Genomic DNA, 17,458 nt, shown 5'->3' on the forward strand with positions numbered 1-17,458 from the left:
GGAACTGTCTTGGAAGATCTGAATGTAAAGGATGATCAGAATTATAAAAAGTCTTATGCAACATGCATAACGAACTAATTGAACGACGGTGCCAGAGATTAATATCTGTATCAGGAATAAGAAATTTGATAGACCGTAAGTTCCTGTCCGACAAATTAAGATGAGAATCAGCTGCTGAAGACCAGGTAGCAGAGCAAAACTCGAAACAAGGTAGAATGAAAGAATTAATTACCTGTAAAACACTTTTTCAAAATAGATATATCACCGAAAATCTTAAAAGGCTTTCTCAATAAGCCAATTTTTTTGTGCAATTGAAGAAGACACAGACCTAATGTGTTTCTCAAAAGTAAATTTTCTGTCGAGAATCACACCTAAAAACTTAAGAGTCATACAGCGTTAAAGAAAAATTATCAATACTGAGATCTGGATGTTGAGGAGCCACTGTTCTTGACCTACTTATAATCATACTTTGAGTTTTGTTAGGATTCAACTTCCTGTAACATAATTGGCACCATGCACTAATTTTAGCTAGATTTCTATTAAGGGATTAAGGCAACCCCAGATCTACATTCAGGAGATGGAATTGATGCAAAGAGTGTAGCATCATCTGCATATGCAACAAACATGTTTTCTAGGCCAAACCACATGTCATGTGTACAATATATAGTATGATAAGTAATGGGCCAAGAACACTACCCTGAGGAACACCAGATATCACATCCCTCCTATACTCACTATGGTGCCCATCAACAACAACTCTTTGCAGTCTATCACTTAAAAATTCAATAATAATGCTAAAAAACGACCCATAATTAACATACAGTGACCTCTACATAAGGTTGTCTTTACATACGATTGTTCCAACACCCGAAGTAAAATTCGATCAAATTTTCGTCTCGACACCCGAAGTCTTGCTCTAACATCCGACGTAGATCATACGCGTAGAATTTTCTCGAAGCGTCGATCGTAGTTTCTTGTTTACGCCGGTAGATGGCAGCATGTTGGAGGGACGCCATCGAGCATCACCTTCATCAGTCCTCTGTTCTCGTGTGCATCGTGTGGTTGTCCTCTGTTCGCTCCGTTTTTAACAGTGCTTTTTATCTTCCTTTTTCACGTTTTATTTTTTCATTTTACGTATAATCAAGGGTCCTAAAAAGCTTAGTTTCGGTCCAGGAAGTAGTAGTGGTGAGAAAAGGAAGAAGTCAATGCTTTCATTAGAATTAAAGCAAGAAATTATAGAAAAACATGAGCGAAGTGAGCGTGTGAGCGATCTGGCTAAACAATATGGCCAGAATATGTCTACGATCTCGACGATCATCAAACAGAAGGTAGCCATTATAGCAGTCAAACCATCAAAGGGGATCACCATTATTTCTAAACGTCGTAGCCCTACCCTGGAAGAGATGGAACTCCTTTTTTTGATATGGATAAAGGACAAAGAGATTGTTGGCGATACGATCACTGAAACGATCATTTGTGAGAAGTCCAGCGCTATCTATTGTGACTTGAAGGCGGCGGGCTCTGGGGGTGACGCAGGGAGTTCAACCAATCCTACAACGGAGGAATTCAAGGCGTCTCGAGGTTGGTTCGAGAAATTTAAGAAACAGACCAGGATTCATTCAGTTGTCCGGCACGGAGAGGCTTCAAGTTCGGACACCAAGGCTACTAACGATTTTGTTAAGAAGTTCGAAAAGATTGTGGAGGAGGAAGGCTACATAGAGCAGCAAGTTTTCAACTATGATGAAACCAGTCTGTTTTGGAAAAAGATGCCTAGTCGAACATAAATTACCGCCAAAGAGAAGAAAATGCCTGAACATAAGCCTATGAAGGATCGGTTGACTCTTGCCCTTTGTGCCAACGCCAGTGGGGACTGCAAGATAAAGCCGTTATTGGTTTACCATTCCGAAAACCCTAGGCACATAGAATTAATAAAGACATGCTGATGTTTTGTGGCGTGCTAATTCTAAGGCTTGGGTCACTAGGCATATCTTTGTTGAATGGGTAAACCTAGTTTTCGGCCCTGCTGTCAAGAAGTACCATCAGGAGAGGAATTTGCCTTTGAAGTGCTTGCTTTGTTTGGGTAATGCACCCGCTCAACCCCCAGGACTCGAAGATGATATCATCGACCAGTAGAAATTCATCACAGTGTTGTATCTTCCACCGAACGCCACCCCTATCCTCAGCCAATGGACCAGCAAGTCATCTCTAATTTCAAGAAGCTCTACACCAAGCTCTTATTTAAGCAGTGCTTTAATGTCATGCAAAGCACCAACTTAACTTTGCGTGAATTTTGGAGGAGCCATTTCAATATCGTGCACTGCTTAAAGATCATAGATCAGGCTTGGGAGGGAGTAACTCGTCAGACACTGAATTCAGCTTGGAAGAAGCTTTGGCCTGATGCTGTTTCTCCCAGAGATTTTGAAGGTTTTGGCCTCGAGCCTGAACCTGTGCTTGCCGTAGAAGACGTAGAAGAGATTGTATCCCTTGGCAAGTCCATGGGTCTGGAGGTTGATGAAGATGACATCACCGAACTTGTCGATGAGCATCATGAAGAGCTCACCACTGAGGAACCCAAGGAGCTGCAAGCCATGCAGCATGGTGAGTTCCAAGCGCAGTTGAGTGAGTCGGAGGAGATTGAGGAGGTAGGTCACATCTTAAGTTCGGCTGAAATAAAACAGATGTTAGCATATGATCAACATGTGGTTGCTTTCATTGATAAGCATCACCTACAGAAACTTCAGTTTTGCCGTGTAGTTTCACAATTCGATGATGTCTGTTTAACTCATTTCAGAAAAACTCTAAAAAGCTGTACCAAGCAACTTTCTCTCAATAGTTTCTTTAAAAAATCTACGAAGCGGTCTAGTGATCGTGATGAAGAGAAAGAAAGTGAAGTAAAGAAAAGTAAGACCGAATCAAGTGAAAGTGATGCAAATTAGAAATAAAGAAAAAACTAAAAAAAATTATAAAATATAAAAATGAAGAAAAAAAAATAAGCTAAGTTAGGTTAAAGTTCACTTAGTGTAAGTTAGAGTAAGTTACGGTACGTTATCGCAGTCACCATCTCTACCTCCTTGCTGATCTTCCATCTCCTCCTGCGTAGCAATTCTTACACCTGCGCTGGCCTGTCTCTAAGGTAAAGTGTCAATAAAAACCCCTTTTTTATTTATTATTTCTTTATTATTATTCTTTTTTTAGATCTTTCTGTATTATGCAATTGTATTAATGTTATGTGTAATTAGGTGTAGCAATTTATTAAGGAGTTATCATGGGTTTTTGGGCTGAGGAACGAATTAAACAAATTACAGTGTATTCTTATGGGAATATTTGATCCAACATACGATCGTTTTAACATACGTAGCAGTTCCCGGAACGAATTAAGATCGTATGTAGAGGTACTACTGTAGTTAAAGGCAGCACTAAAATCAAGGCCAATCATACGAACTTCCTGACCACAATCAAGGGATTTCTGTACAGAATGGAATATTGTAAGAAGGGCATCACATGCCCCAAGCCCTTTACCTAAACCAAATTGCAAACTATGGAACAGATGATTGCCTTCAGCAAACCTATTAAGACGTTTTGCCCAAAGACGTTCAAAAACTTTAGATAATGTGGTAATTATGTAAGGGCAGTAATCAGTTGGACTTGAGTTACCACAAACACATTTACATAGTGGAGTAACATTACCAATTCTTCAAGTGCTAAATGCTCTTCTTCTTGCTAACATGCGCAAAATAACAGATAACTTTAGAGCTAAGAAATCTGCAATCTTTATAAAAAATCAAAAGAAAAATGCCATTTGGGTCCACACCTCCATAAGCATCAAGGTCCATCAGAGGAGCTTTAATTTCACGAGATCGCAAAGCTAAACTATTTAGTTCAGCCATAGGAAAACAGGAAGGAGGAAGATTAAGTTTCTCATTACTCTGCTTACTGTCAAACACATCAGCCAAAGGGTTGCCTTTTCCTTTTGACGGTGAGTGACAGAGCTATCTCGTTTACATAAATAAAGAACTGTTACATCTACACCAAAGAGCACAGATTTAATGGTAGTCCACCACTTATGTTCCTGGATTGTACCAGAAAGGGTTTCTTTTATGGTTAAATTGTATTTCTTTTCCGTTGAAGCATAAAATCTCTGAGTAAAAGCTCTCAGATGAGTATTGTTATTCCAGGTCAAATCTAATCTGTTACCCTTCCAAAGATGATAGGCCTCCTGCTTCTCCAAATAAGCACGTCTACAATCATATGATTGTGCTGGTTCTCACATTTACATTCAACATTGTCCTTAGGTCACTCCTACAGAACAGGAAAAGAGAAGCTTCATGGCTACATTTTTGAATTTTTTTCTCAATCAACAAGTAAATTCATAACAACTTTTTTTACTCCTACAGGTACAGCTGCCGCCAAGCTCCTGACCGTCAGTTTGGAAACAAAAAGGATGGCTCTTGGACGGGTTTGGTACGAGAACTGATCATGGGTAAGGGTGACGTCATCATTGCTCCTCTTGATGACACCTACGACAGAGCCCAAGAGATTGATTTTGTGATATCTTCTGGCACTATTACGTAAGTACCATTGCTATCGTTGGTGAATCTAGCCTGATGTGATTTTGTTGAATTTTGACTGACCCAAGTATACATTGAAACGAAGGGAAATTTACAGCTGAAGGAGTAATGTGCAGTAAACAAACTTTTTTTTTTGTGATAGAATTGATAAAGATGAATTTGAAAAAATATCATGCTAAAGAATCTCAGTACAGGTGTTAGAGATTCTTTAACCTGCTGAATATTATTATTAGAATTTTGTAAAAGAATCTCGTGAAGGAATGATTACATAGGGTGAAATAATTGTTCAATAATGTTATGTATCATTGAATCTCCCAAGACAATTTTATATTTTGTAAGAAATTTTAAAATAGTTGCTGTGGTTGTAAATCTGTGAGTTTATTTTCAAGACATATATTCCTTGATTCTAGATACGTACCAAAAACAATAGTTTGATAAAAGGGCCAATAGAGCCTATTGTATAGAATAAGTTGTACCGTGAAATTTGCCTTTCTTAGAGATAAAAAGCGTCCTTCCATCAAAAAATCCCTCTTTTCTTCATTTGTGAATCAAGCATTTAAAATGTTCTAGCCCTTCTGATTGCAACCCAATTTGTAAAACTCCAATGTTATCTAAATTTTGTTAGCTTCTTTTTGGCAAAACATTAAATATGTATGCAGAAGGCAATCATCTGTTTGCAGATGGGCTCTTGTAAAGGCCCCAGACCATGTGATGCCCTTCTTACAATTTCTAGTGCTGTATAGAAATCTCTTGATTTTGGTCAGGAAATTAGCATGATTGACCTTGATTTTAGAGCTACTTGATACCCTTGTTTTTAAACATAAACAAATACGTGGATCATTTCTTAGCATCATTGTTGAATTCTTTAATAATAGACTGCAAAGGGTAGCTGTTGATGGGTGCTATATTGACTCTGTAGTACTGTAATTTCTGGTGTTCATCAGGGTATTATTCTTGGCCCATTACTTTTATCATTGAACACTCTTGATATATGTTTAGGTCTTTAAAACAAGCTTGTTGCATGTAAGGATGAGGTTACTGTCTTGGCATCTATTCCATCCCCTGGACATAGACCTATGGTCGTCAAGTCCCATAATAAGAGATCTGGTAAAAATTACTTCATGGTGCAAATTATGGGGTATGAAGTTGAAACCTAACAAAATTCAAAGTATGTAAGTAATTCAGGGACAGTGGCTCCTCAACATCCATATATTTTCATTGATGATTTTTTAACTGTACGTCTCTCGCTTAAAATTTTAGGTGAGATTCTCGATTGCAAATTTACTTTGAGAAACACATCCAGTCTTCTTCAATAGCAAAAAAATATGGCTTATTGAGAAATATTTTGAGTTTTCGATGATCAATCTATCTTTGGGAAATCTTTTAATTCTTTCATTCTGACACGTCTTAAATATTGATCTCCTGTCAGGTCTTCAGATTCTGACTCTCAGCTCAATTTTCTGGACAAACTTGTTGCAAATGCTTTTATTTTAAAGAGGTGGACATTAAGTTTCATTTCATAGAGTACATGTGACTTATGTATTTAACGTTGTTACTGATCTTTACTTTTTTTTTTCCCCTAATTCTTAAGTTATTCGTTATTTCTATTACCTTTCCGCACTGGGTTGCTTTCCCTGTTGGAACCAAGGGTTTGTTGCAACCTGCTTTTCCAACTAGGGCTGTAGCTTAGCTAATAAAGTAGTAATAAAGCAGGTCATAGACTTTCAAGTTATGAATTATCTAATTTTCTTGTTTTTACTTAACAGTTATGATATGATAATCAGGCGACCGGAACCCCAGACTATGACAAGTTTCAGTCGCGTTTTGCAACCGAGATCCTGGCATGCCTACGTCCTGGCCATTATCATCACGTGCATCTTGTACTCGCATGTCATCCTGTTCGGCGGCAAAGAAGGATTTAAAGCTGTCTTCGATGCCACCTTCGATATCATAACGATTCATCTCCGTCAAGGTTAGAATTGCAAATGTTGATTAAGATGTAACAGGTGCATAAATTCTCAGTAACAGCAGAAATGACAATTGAAAATAGCGCCATTGAGTGTCCTTCGTTTTAATGGTAAGACATAGGCCTCCAGTCTGACAAACTCTAGCTTTAAAATTTCCTTATATTAAGTTTCAGGCTTGTTAAAAATTGTACCCCCTCCTCGGTCTAAATAAAGTGTTTCAAATCTCAGTAAAGACGAGTCTCAAGACATAGGACTACAGTAGTTATAAGATCTCTGGGAAGCCAGTAGTGATTCTTCCAAGGCAGCTTCAGTTCTGCGCAAAACTAACTCTCGAATTCATATGTAAAAGGGGTTTTTGGACAAATTATTTTTACGTTTATAATATGGAAAAAAAATTATATACACAAAAACGTATTAAAATCTTTGCTTCATATCACCACAAAACCAGTTTATGGTTTGGAAAAATGGTCTCAGACGTTTAAAAAGACAGGCTTAAACCTATGCAAAGGCCATTTCTGATACATGGACAATTAATTACAAATATCTCAGAGAATAACCATTTCAAATCCCAGCTCAACCATTTTCCAAATCTTTGCAAAGTCTACGTTGTACATTATTCCATGAAATTTTTTAAATCTTTTCAGTTTTTCAATCTTCACTAAAGAATTCTGCTTGTAGGCCTACTTAATATCTTCTCTTCTTCACAGTTTATGTTTGGGGACCTTCTCCCCTTCTTTTATTTCAATTTTAATAAAGGGTTTCCTTGAAAAACTTTGTCGCCTTGCCATGTTTTTCATAAGAGAACCTAATGTACTCCTATAATAATTAAAAGTTTTTAGCATTTCCTTTCTAAAAAACTACTTTTTAAATTCTTTATTTCTACAAAACCCAAAATAAAACTGTAAAAACCGGTTTGATTATCTTAAGAAATCTCAGAATTAAAAACTGTCCAAATTACTGCAAGACCCTGTTTTATGTCTTAGGAGACTTGCCTCTATCCACTTTCTTGCCATCGATCCATCTCTTGAGTGTAATACTGTTGTCACCGAAAACCTTATAAAAATTCCAGCTAAAATTAGTGCATGGTGCAAATTATGGAGGATGAGATTTAACCCTAAAAAATAGACTGAATAATTATAAATAGGTCAGTGACACTGAATTCTCCCCTAACTAGATCTTTCCATTGACAAAGTGCCTTTAAATACAAGTAGCTTATTTCAAATTCTGGATTGCCAAATCCTTTTTAAGAAGAATATGCGGCCTTTCTCATCCTCAGTTGCATAAAATACAAAAATCAATATATAGAGAAAGTCTAACTTGAGAAAATATTTAAATTCTATTTTTCCGCCATGTTTTCAATATTGTTCTGTGTCTGAGTTTCCGAAGTGGGATAATGCGCGAGGTGGATTTTAGGATTTGGGGTTCTTTGCAGCGTTCCTTCTGCCCCTAGCCGGCCTTGCTTATATACCTCTACTTAACCTCCGTTATTGCTTCATTTCTTCCATTTTACGGTCCAGCTTTTTCTAGCTTTTACCTCAGTGTAATTTTGAGATCTTACCCTGTAGGTCTAGATACACATGAGTCCCTGCATGCACCGAGGTACAGTATATAGCCCAAATCCAACCGTGTCTATGCATCAGCGTCTAGTTCTCATTCTTAACTGTTGGATAAAAACTTAAAGTTTATTAAATTCATATTCCGAATAATAATATTTGGCCCTTTTGTTCAATTATCTCATCGTGCGTGGTTTTTTTTTTTTTTTGGGGGGGGGGTTAATACTGTCAACCTTTGCATTAATCTCTTCCAAGAATGTGTTACCAACCACATAGTTAACTCTAAGTCTTATTTTTCTCCTCCAGTACGACTCAAAACTGTACAATATTCTAAAGCTTGGTTATGTCTGCCATTAGATTGTAGAAGGATATTCATAAACAAACAATTGAATCTCTGGAACTTTAGAATTTCAAGCTTGGGGCGAACCCCTTTTCTATGGCAGGTAGAAATCAATAACATTTCATATTTCATCTGTTTAAAAACTTATTTATTTTATAATCATTATATCCTCTTTTATGATCTTTTTTTTTCTTTAACGTTTCTTTTCGGCACTGAGGTCTCTCTCCTTTGGAGGCTCTTGTACTTTTAGCATTCTGCCTTTCCAGTTATGGCTACAGCTTGGTTTGTAATAATAATAATGATAGAATTCGGGAACAAAATCTGTTTTTAATCTGTACACAAATTCATGATGAAACTATTTTTTATTTCGAACTCAATCCATTTTAATTTTCCCTACAAATAGCCACAAAAATTTTCTTCTGAAACTTTCCAACAATTTTATACATGAAAAGCCATATGAAGTCTTTGTAAGCACCCCTGCAAAAACCTTTTCGAATGTTCACAAATATCTGAAAAAAAAAAAAATCCTTTCCAATCTACACAAATCCGTGCAAAACTAATTTCGATTCCATGCCTAAGTTGTGTAAAACCTTAATGGATCGTTGTAAGAAACATTTCCAGGTTACACAGACTTAAGCAAAACCGTTGGAGAAAATTCTGAAGAGATAATTTTCAAATCAGCAAAATCATGATTAATTTGTTACAAAATAAGTGTAAAGTATCAGCTAGAAATTTGGCAGAGCAGTTTTTAGTATGTAAAAGGTAATTGCAAATCTCTGCACTACTTTCTGGAAAAAATCTAGAGATTTCTATATAAATTTAAGAAAATCTTAATATTTTTTGCAGTGTCGTCTTGTATGAGAACGCCAAGGATACCCCGCAGGATCTTCCTGCTGACCACTGTTTGGACTGCCTGGATGGTCCTGGTGTATTACACCTGCGATCTTGTGGCGTTCTTGGCCATCCCTGATACGGACCCGCTATTCAATAACATGGTGGGTCTACTCGAATACAAGGAGACCTATAAACTCGGCCTGCAACGAGGGAATTCTGAAGTGGAAAGGTTTAGAGTGAGTAGTGTCTCTCTTGTGTTCCTCAACTGGAATGTATTGATAAAATTTCTTCCTTGAGAAAATTTATATGAAAGAGAGTGTTAAGTGAATGTTATAGTTTGCAGTATTTAATATTTACATTTCCAGTTTCTCTACGAATGACGCTTCTCTAAACTATCTTCCACTGTTAAAAATTTGCATTAAAGAAACGGCAAATGCCTGGTAACGTTTATTCCAGGATTTTCATCGTTTTGAATACGGATATTTTGACGTAAAGTTGTGATATTACGGTCAACAACCCGTAAAATATAAGAATAAAGTAGGGTAAAATTACAGTCGCTTTTATTTTACTGAAATACGGCTGAGAACCGTATATTTTTACGGAGGATTTTCTATTAAAATTGCGGTTTTTTTTTTTTTTTTTTAACTGTTCCTAGAGTCCTGATTCAGACTTTGCTTATACTGCTTAATAAAATTTCCATATTAACCAAAAATTTAGCCTTTCAAAAAGAAGGGTAATACGCATTCAAATCCAAAATATATATTATATCAGCACAATCATAAACATATGATACATAAGAATGCAGATAAATGGAACGTACACATAAACATATATTCCTCTCCTGTCCTCAGAATTCCACTGACGTGTCCCTGAAAAGGGTTTGGAAAGAGATCATCGAGAAGGATCCGGCCAATATCGTGCCGACAGCAGAGGAAGGTTTCCGAAGAGTTTTGGCTGAGAAGTTCGTGTTTCTGACGGACGAGAAATACTTCAGGTACCACAACAATAACAACTGTTCCTTCATGTCCGTCGGAATGAAGTTGTTCCAGTACGGAGTTGGAATGGCTGTTCAGAAGAACTCCCCACTAAGTTTCGTGCTCAATTACCAGTAAGTGAGAAATGCGGCTTTTTACACATGTTCTGTGAAACAGGACAACTGAGAATAGCTGTTCAGTTCATCCTTTAATTGTTGAACTGAGGATTTTATCCATATGCATGAAAGTTCTGCAGCGCCTTTTGATTTATTTACTTAAAAAACAAACACACTATGGCTCAAAGTAACTATATAGTGCATCTGAGTACCCGGCTTGTTGCTTTAGTTGAAATATTCGTCATATTGATGTATGTGTTACTGATAAAGTCTTTGATAATGGGACATTTTGCCGTGACTAGATATACTGTAGAGTCTAAATTCCATCCCATTTGGCATAAGGATTCTCATTAATGACTGAATTTCAGAGTCCTTCAACAGCAATCTTCCGGAATCATGAACAGGTTCAAAGACAGGTACAATCCCAGTTTCAACTGGTGCACCACTGCAGCTACAGGCCCCATGAGCTTATCCACAATCGCTTCTGCTTTCCTCATTGTCGCCATTGGATTAATTCTCTCAATAGGCTTTATCATTGGGGAACGTTGTTGCAGTCAATTAGAAGGTCAGATTTATTCCAGTTATCAGTTGTTTTCTCTTTGAAGGAATTTTTGTGGGTGTAGGGTAGCCTATATTTCGACAATCTGATGTTTCAAAATAGGCCTTTGTTTTCCTATTTCTTCAGAATATTGTTTTGAATTTTTGTTTTATTGATTTTTTTTTTCAACTAAACTTTTTTGTCAATCTCTTTTTCTTACTATTTCGTGAAAAACAGTCTCAAAGTAATTATTGTTTGAGTAGAGTTTATTAATTCTTTTCTTGGATATATTGATCTTAATTTTCATATCCGTTTTATAGTAGGGTATAACTACAGTTAGAATTTTTTTTCCTCCCAAAACAGACTCAGATTTCAAACTTTTTACCCCTGATGACAGAAGGCTCATGACATCGCCATTTGAAGATGGCTTGAAAGCATTAGGATACGTCTATGACAGAGAAAAGGGACTTTTGTTCAGTAAGTGTAAACACATTTTTATAGGTGTATATACCATTTAGGCCTAACGTAGTTTTAAAAATCAGTGATAGAATAGTGCACATTTTACACACACTTTGAACTGATATTACTTAATACTGAAATGGAACACGGCATTTTTTCTTTGACAGACTTCTCTGGCAACTTTACTGTGGAAATATTCAAATGGTTATTTTTATGTAAAGCTGTAAATTAACAAGTTTTCTGTCATTATTTTAGTCTGGATGATATCTAACTGTAGACTTTTCCGACGTGCTAATTGTGATGTTCAGCACTTCCAATAACGGGTATCCGAGGAAGCAGTGTAGTTGATTGAGTAAAATTAGTGAAGTCAAAAGCAGAATGGGAATGACTTCCATATAAAGCCATGTTAGGTTAGGAAGTCATTCATCTCCCATCTCTTGTTGAAAAACATATTACGGTAAACCTTGTGCATGAACAATAATCGCAATTACTCTTACTCCAGTGTGTTACTCTTGTGTAAAACCAATTAGTTTTGGTATTTATTTTTTAAATATTCACCCTTTGGTCATCTCCCCGATATAATAAAGATCAAGTGTCTGACTTTATATTATATTATATTATATTATATATATATATATATATATATATATATATATATATATATGTATATATATAAATATATTAATATATATATATATATATATATATATATACATATATATTAATATATATATATATATAAATGTATATATATATATATATATATATATATATATATATATTTATATATATATATATGTATGTATATATATATATATATATATATCTTTCCTGTAACGCTCAGAATGGAGAAGAAATAGTCATACACTGGTGAGAGGGGGTACCCCGAGAGGTACACCTGAAAACCACACTCTCTCACTAGGGAGGGGGAGGGCGTTAGAACGGTTGAATCTGTGTGTGCATTTCTATGTAAAGATTTAGATGTCACTTTTGACGGCTCGAGTACACTAGTTATATTATAATTGCAATAATTGCGATATAACTTGTAATGCCTTCCTTCGATTTTTTGTAACTTAATCTTAAAAGGTCACCAAGTTTATTTTCTTTTATCTTTTACAGAGAACTTCTGGCCTGAGAGTGACGTAATCATCTTGTTAACAACTTTCAAGAAAGTGAGACCCAAACTCTTCAGCATTCTCGATTCCAGCAGGATTCTGTGGAGAAAAGTGGGCACTATCATGAACAGACACCCAAAACTCTGCGAAAGGAAATTCAACGAATTGGTGATCAAGTAAATGTAGCTTTCAAATTTTCGTATTGATGAATCTAATGCTATTTTGATGGCCAATACCGCCGCGAATCTATTTATGTACTACGGTACGGTTGCAAAGGGTTGAGACTTATGATTAGCAGTCGTGCCACATTTGTGATCTCGTCACTTGGTCTTTAGAAAACTGGTAGATATGGCAATGCCGCTAAAAAGAAAGAAAAAAAAACACACACATTATCAGATTATCATCCCTAGGCGGTATATCTTATCAATCCAAGTTTAATAAACGGATGAGCAACTTGGTGGAGTAAGGAGAACATTGGGTGTGGAGGAAATGACCCCCTAAATCCTCTATGGATTAAGGCCCATTGCGTCAATAGGCGTAGATGATGAAAGTGATTCTAATGAAAACGATAAATTTCGGGTAAAAAAAAAGGTATGGCATCGTCTCTGATCTTCAGTTCTTGAAAAATTGTAGTTTGATGATATGAGTAGGCGTAACCTCATACTGTATTGCTGCGAAGAGGGTTATGTTAATTGAAAGCAATATTTTATGCATCTTCACAATACATATGTAATCATTACAAGAAAAAAACTCAATTTATAAGTAACATTTTCTAGAATTGTGTTGTAGCTACATAAGCAGGAAACTTTCCTCGAATGTATTATTTTACAAGATTAAAGTTTATAGATAACGTAGTAACATCAAGCTTTATCAAAACACAATCTGCACAGATGTAAGGACCCGCTTCGTATGAAATGCCAATATTACGTTTATTCAACCCAAAGGAAAGCAGTATAAATCACTTACACGACCTGGAAACTAATATTGTTATCGCTACTTCATTGCTTCTCATCCGAGACCTCCCCAAAGCAATAAGCTTACGTAATTAGCTTTAAATTCTCTTTTCCTGGTCCTGTCAAACATGGAAAGTCTTAGCCTTACACGACCTACAAGATTTGGTTGTCTTAACCCCATTCTTTTATCGATTCCCGCCATTTAATGCAACTATCGGTTATTGATTTCTTATTCATTTTGGATCCGATTTTCACTAAAATCCTCTTTTTAAAATTCGTTTATGAAATTCTACTGTCTCCTTTCCCACGCCTGGTTTCGAACTTATGGGGAAAGAAATGTGACGAACGCTTTGACTGTAAGGATTCTTCAGCGATGAGATAGAGGTTTTTAGGTAATATTGTTCTTTATGAAATTAGTATGATCAAATGCAACCCATTCTTAACCGTTGATAGCCATTACTCATTATCTCCCTTATATAATAGAGAGAAAGTGTGTGGATATATATATATATATATATATATATATATATATATATATATATATATATATATATATACTGTATATATATGTATATATATATATACATATATATATATATATATATATATATATATATATATATGTATGTATATATATGTATATATATATATATATATATATATATATATATATATATATATATATATATATATATATACAGTATATATATATATAAATTTCTTATCGGTCACGGTCAGCTCTCCCCGTCCCGCAAATAGTCTGGAGAAGTAGTCGTACTCTAGTAAGAGGGGGGTTGCGTTTGTGCAGATCTTTCTAAGTATTTATCCGTTATTTGGATGGGTCGCATACACTAGTTGTATTATAGTTTAGGAATAAGAACAAAGAACAGATGTTCTTAACCAGAGCAAGCCAGTTACGACAAACCTGCTTTACTTAACTTTTATTTTAAGACTGCTTTCCTGCCGTATCACACAGGGGAACCCTATGCACTACAGGACCTACAAGATCAGTTTACTGTATTCACTCTTAGGTATTTCACGTATCACACAGCATATTGCGATTTACAGTGAAATCCACATTATCAACGCAATTACAGGAGAAGCAATTTTTCAGTTTCTTCTTGAAAGCCTTGATATCGTCAGTCGGCCGTATGTCCGGTGAAGCTAGTTGTATGGTCTTAGGGCTACATATTTGAAAGCTCTATAGTAAACATACATCTTTGCTCCAATAATTTGAAACCATTAGTAACTATTCTCTGTTTACATGATTCGTTGGCTGCACGATGTATAGCAATTCTCTTGGATAATTTGAACGACCAGTTCTAATAACTTGATGGGTTATTGCACATATTTTATACTCTATTCTAGCCTTTAATAGACAGCCAGTGTAATTCAATTAGTATAGGAGTAATCCTTTCCCTGAATGGGACACCTTTTATCAGTCTTTCTCTTATGTTTATTTTCATGTTTTGTAACCTCTCAAGTTGCACTTGAGTAGATTGTAGTAGATGGAGTTGCAGTAGTCAATCCTGGTAATAACAGTTTTACAGAATATTCATCCACATACTTCTTTATAAAAATTTCTGAGATGATATCCGAAGGGTTTTACTACATTATTTATTTAATCATTGAGAAACAAGTCACAGTCATAACCTATTCCCATTAGGTAAACTATTAATCAAACCTAACAATTCTCAGGTACGACGAGTGCGTCGTGGAAGACAGCAGAGAAGCGAGACGAATGAGGGGAGCCGCATATTTCGAAATACTCCAGGATCTGATAGAAAACGATCCAGCCCGAGCCCTGAAGAATGTCATTCCTGACGCGGGACTTCTAACCGTCGACTTGGGGAATAAATCACCAGATTCTCTGAGCGAATCGGCGCCGACCGATATTGACGAGCCGATTCTGCTTCAGAAGACATCAGGCGGACGTAATGGTGAACCAGCAGCAGCGGTACCTCCGCTTCCTGGAGGTAAATGCTTTAAGTTTGGTTAATTTGTATAACAATTCAAGACAATACTTCAGTTAAGAGCAGAGTTTTCTCACAATGGACAGGAATTCACAAAATATGAAATTGTCAAGAGAAAAGTTTCTGTTATTTTAAGTTTAACTGTTTTCACTATATTTTTTATCTATCATAAATCTTTCATTTTCCAAAGCGTTTATATATAAGCTCTCATAATTCTCTTTCCAATTAGTAATTTATGTTGATATCTTTATAATGATTCAGCAGTATTTAAGTCTTTTATAATGATTCAGCAGCATTTCAGTCTTACTATATTTTAAGAAACGAAAAAAAAAATTTACTTCGTAGATATTGAGAGCCTTACGTTATCAAAACTTTTTTTTGTCACGGTAGAGTATTTCTAAGTTTTACCCTTTTCCGAAAATATTTTTGTTCCGTAACTGGAATACAAACCAACGCTATTTATAGGGGTGTTACTTTCGACGAAGCTGAAAGAACAAGCCATTAGAATTTAGCTAGGGTTAACTACCCATCCTGTGATTGTGCTTCACTTTGCATTTGGCTCGGATGGAGAGTGGTTATTACTGCTCTTCCTCCTCGTCTATTTTGGACTGCCGTTAATCTTTGTCTTTTTAATGATTTTTTTTTCTATATATATGAAAACATGCTTAATGTTTTTATATAAAAGTTGTAATTTTCTTTTCAGTGTATGTTCTGTGTGTGTGTGACAGTTTAGTACGGCAGGTTCTCAAGTCCGGAGAACCTTCCCTTCCGACCTTTCTCCCTTAGACATTGGTCATCCCGTTTGCGGAAGGCCTTCCATGTAACCTGGCTGCCACCACCGCTGGGGAATCGTCATCGTTTGTATACTCCTCCATTTCGGCTGTTATCGTCACCTTCCCCTCTACGTGTTCTTAGAAGGAATCTGCTCTCTCTGAAGGTCATTGCCGCTCACTCATTCATTCATTAAGTAAAATTATAACTCTAGTAATTTAACTTTTCAGCTTCGTCTCTGCGGGGAACCCCTTCTCTCTGGAGGATTGTTGTTCTCTTGTGTAGTTATTTTTCTCAGCTGAAGTAATTAATTATACTTCTTGTTTTGTTGTAGTTTTATACGCAGCCACTCTCCTTCTCTCGTAGATGTTGGCCGGAAAAGGGAGTGCGCAGTCCTTATTTTGTGTCTGTGCTCTTGGTGGGCACCTTTCCCGTCCGCAAACTAGGTTCTCCTCCCGAGGGAGTTTTTTGTTACATAATTTGTTTTATTTTTCCTCAGTTAGCGATGCCGTTCTTCTTTGTTCAGCTATGAAAGGTGATGTAGAAGAGCAGTGCCTTTCATTCCTGGGGAATCTGCTGTCACTGCACCATCACTTTCCTCTTCTCCTGTGCCTGTGGTAGCTCCTAATCAACAAGTTAACCTCGAGGAACTAGCTCCGGCTACGTTTTCTCAGATAGCGCTCGATGCAGACATTCAACTTGAACAAGGCATGTAGATGGAAAACACGAAAAGCACTGCCTGGAGGTCTGCCTCCGGGGTTAGATTACTTTCCCTTCCGAGGGAGAGTTTTCCTCCCGAGGGAGAGTTTTCCTCCCCAGGTGTTGGGCTCTGTTTCACCCTTCCGAAGGAGAACTTCCCTTCATCATCTCTGTCTCTCCTGCGAGAGTTCCCCTTTCTAGTGAAGGGGCACTCATAGAGACTCCTCTTCGGAGGCCTGCTGACGGTCAGATTGCTGACCCAACGGTTGCTGTTCGACGTCTGGTTGGTTGCAGAAGGTCTTGCCGTGTTGTCCTCTTCTCCGTCGGCTAAGAGACGCCTTTTCACATCCTCGCCTCCGCAGTCTTCCTCTTCGGAGGAACCTGCCCGTCATCGGCCTTAACTCAACAAACTTTGGTTCACTCATCACCTTCAAGGGATGATTCTCGATCTCCTCCTGAGTATGTGTCCCCTCACGAGGGTCACATTTTTCCACCAGAGCTTCCAGCAGTTGTTCTTCAGCAGTGTTCTCCATCTCGTTAGGCATTTGCTCGATGTTCACCTGCTCGACAGGTTCACCATCGACCTTCAACGTGAGCA

General features: G+C 36.8%; 1 protein-coding gene across 5 annotated transcripts in view; it reads left to right on the plus strand.

Moving 5' to 3' along the window:
* Nucleotides 1-17,458, plus strand: part of LOC137657050 (glutamate receptor ionotropic, kainate 2-like) — a 229,407-nt gene that overhangs the window by 191,836 nt on the left and 20,113 nt on the right. For all 5 annotated transcript variants that reach the window (XM_068391412.1, XM_068391413.1, XM_068391411.1 and 2 more), the window contains 8 exons: nucleotides 4,395-4,568; nucleotides 6,335-6,540; nucleotides 9,275-9,498; nucleotides 10,114-10,370; nucleotides 10,721-10,917; nucleotides 11,254-11,367; nucleotides 12,469-12,640; nucleotides 15,116-15,393. In XM_068391412.1, coding sequence (XP_068247513.1) covers nucleotides 4,395-4,568; nucleotides 6,335-6,540; nucleotides 9,275-9,498; nucleotides 10,114-10,370; nucleotides 10,721-10,917; nucleotides 11,254-11,367; nucleotides 12,469-12,640; nucleotides 15,116-15,393 — 1,622 coding nt within the window. The remainder of the gene's footprint in view (nucleotides 1-4,394; nucleotides 4,569-6,334; nucleotides 6,541-9,274; nucleotides 9,499-10,113; nucleotides 10,371-10,720; nucleotides 10,918-11,253; nucleotides 11,368-12,468; nucleotides 12,641-15,115; nucleotides 15,394-17,458) is intronic.

This window comes from Palaemon carinicauda, chromosome 18 (genome assembly GCF_036898095.1).
Source record: "Palaemon carinicauda isolate YSFRI2023 chromosome 18, ASM3689809v2, whole genome shotgun sequence".
Classification (NCBI taxonomy): Eukaryota; Metazoa; Arthropoda; class Malacostraca; order Decapoda; family Palaemonidae; genus Palaemon; species Palaemon carinicauda.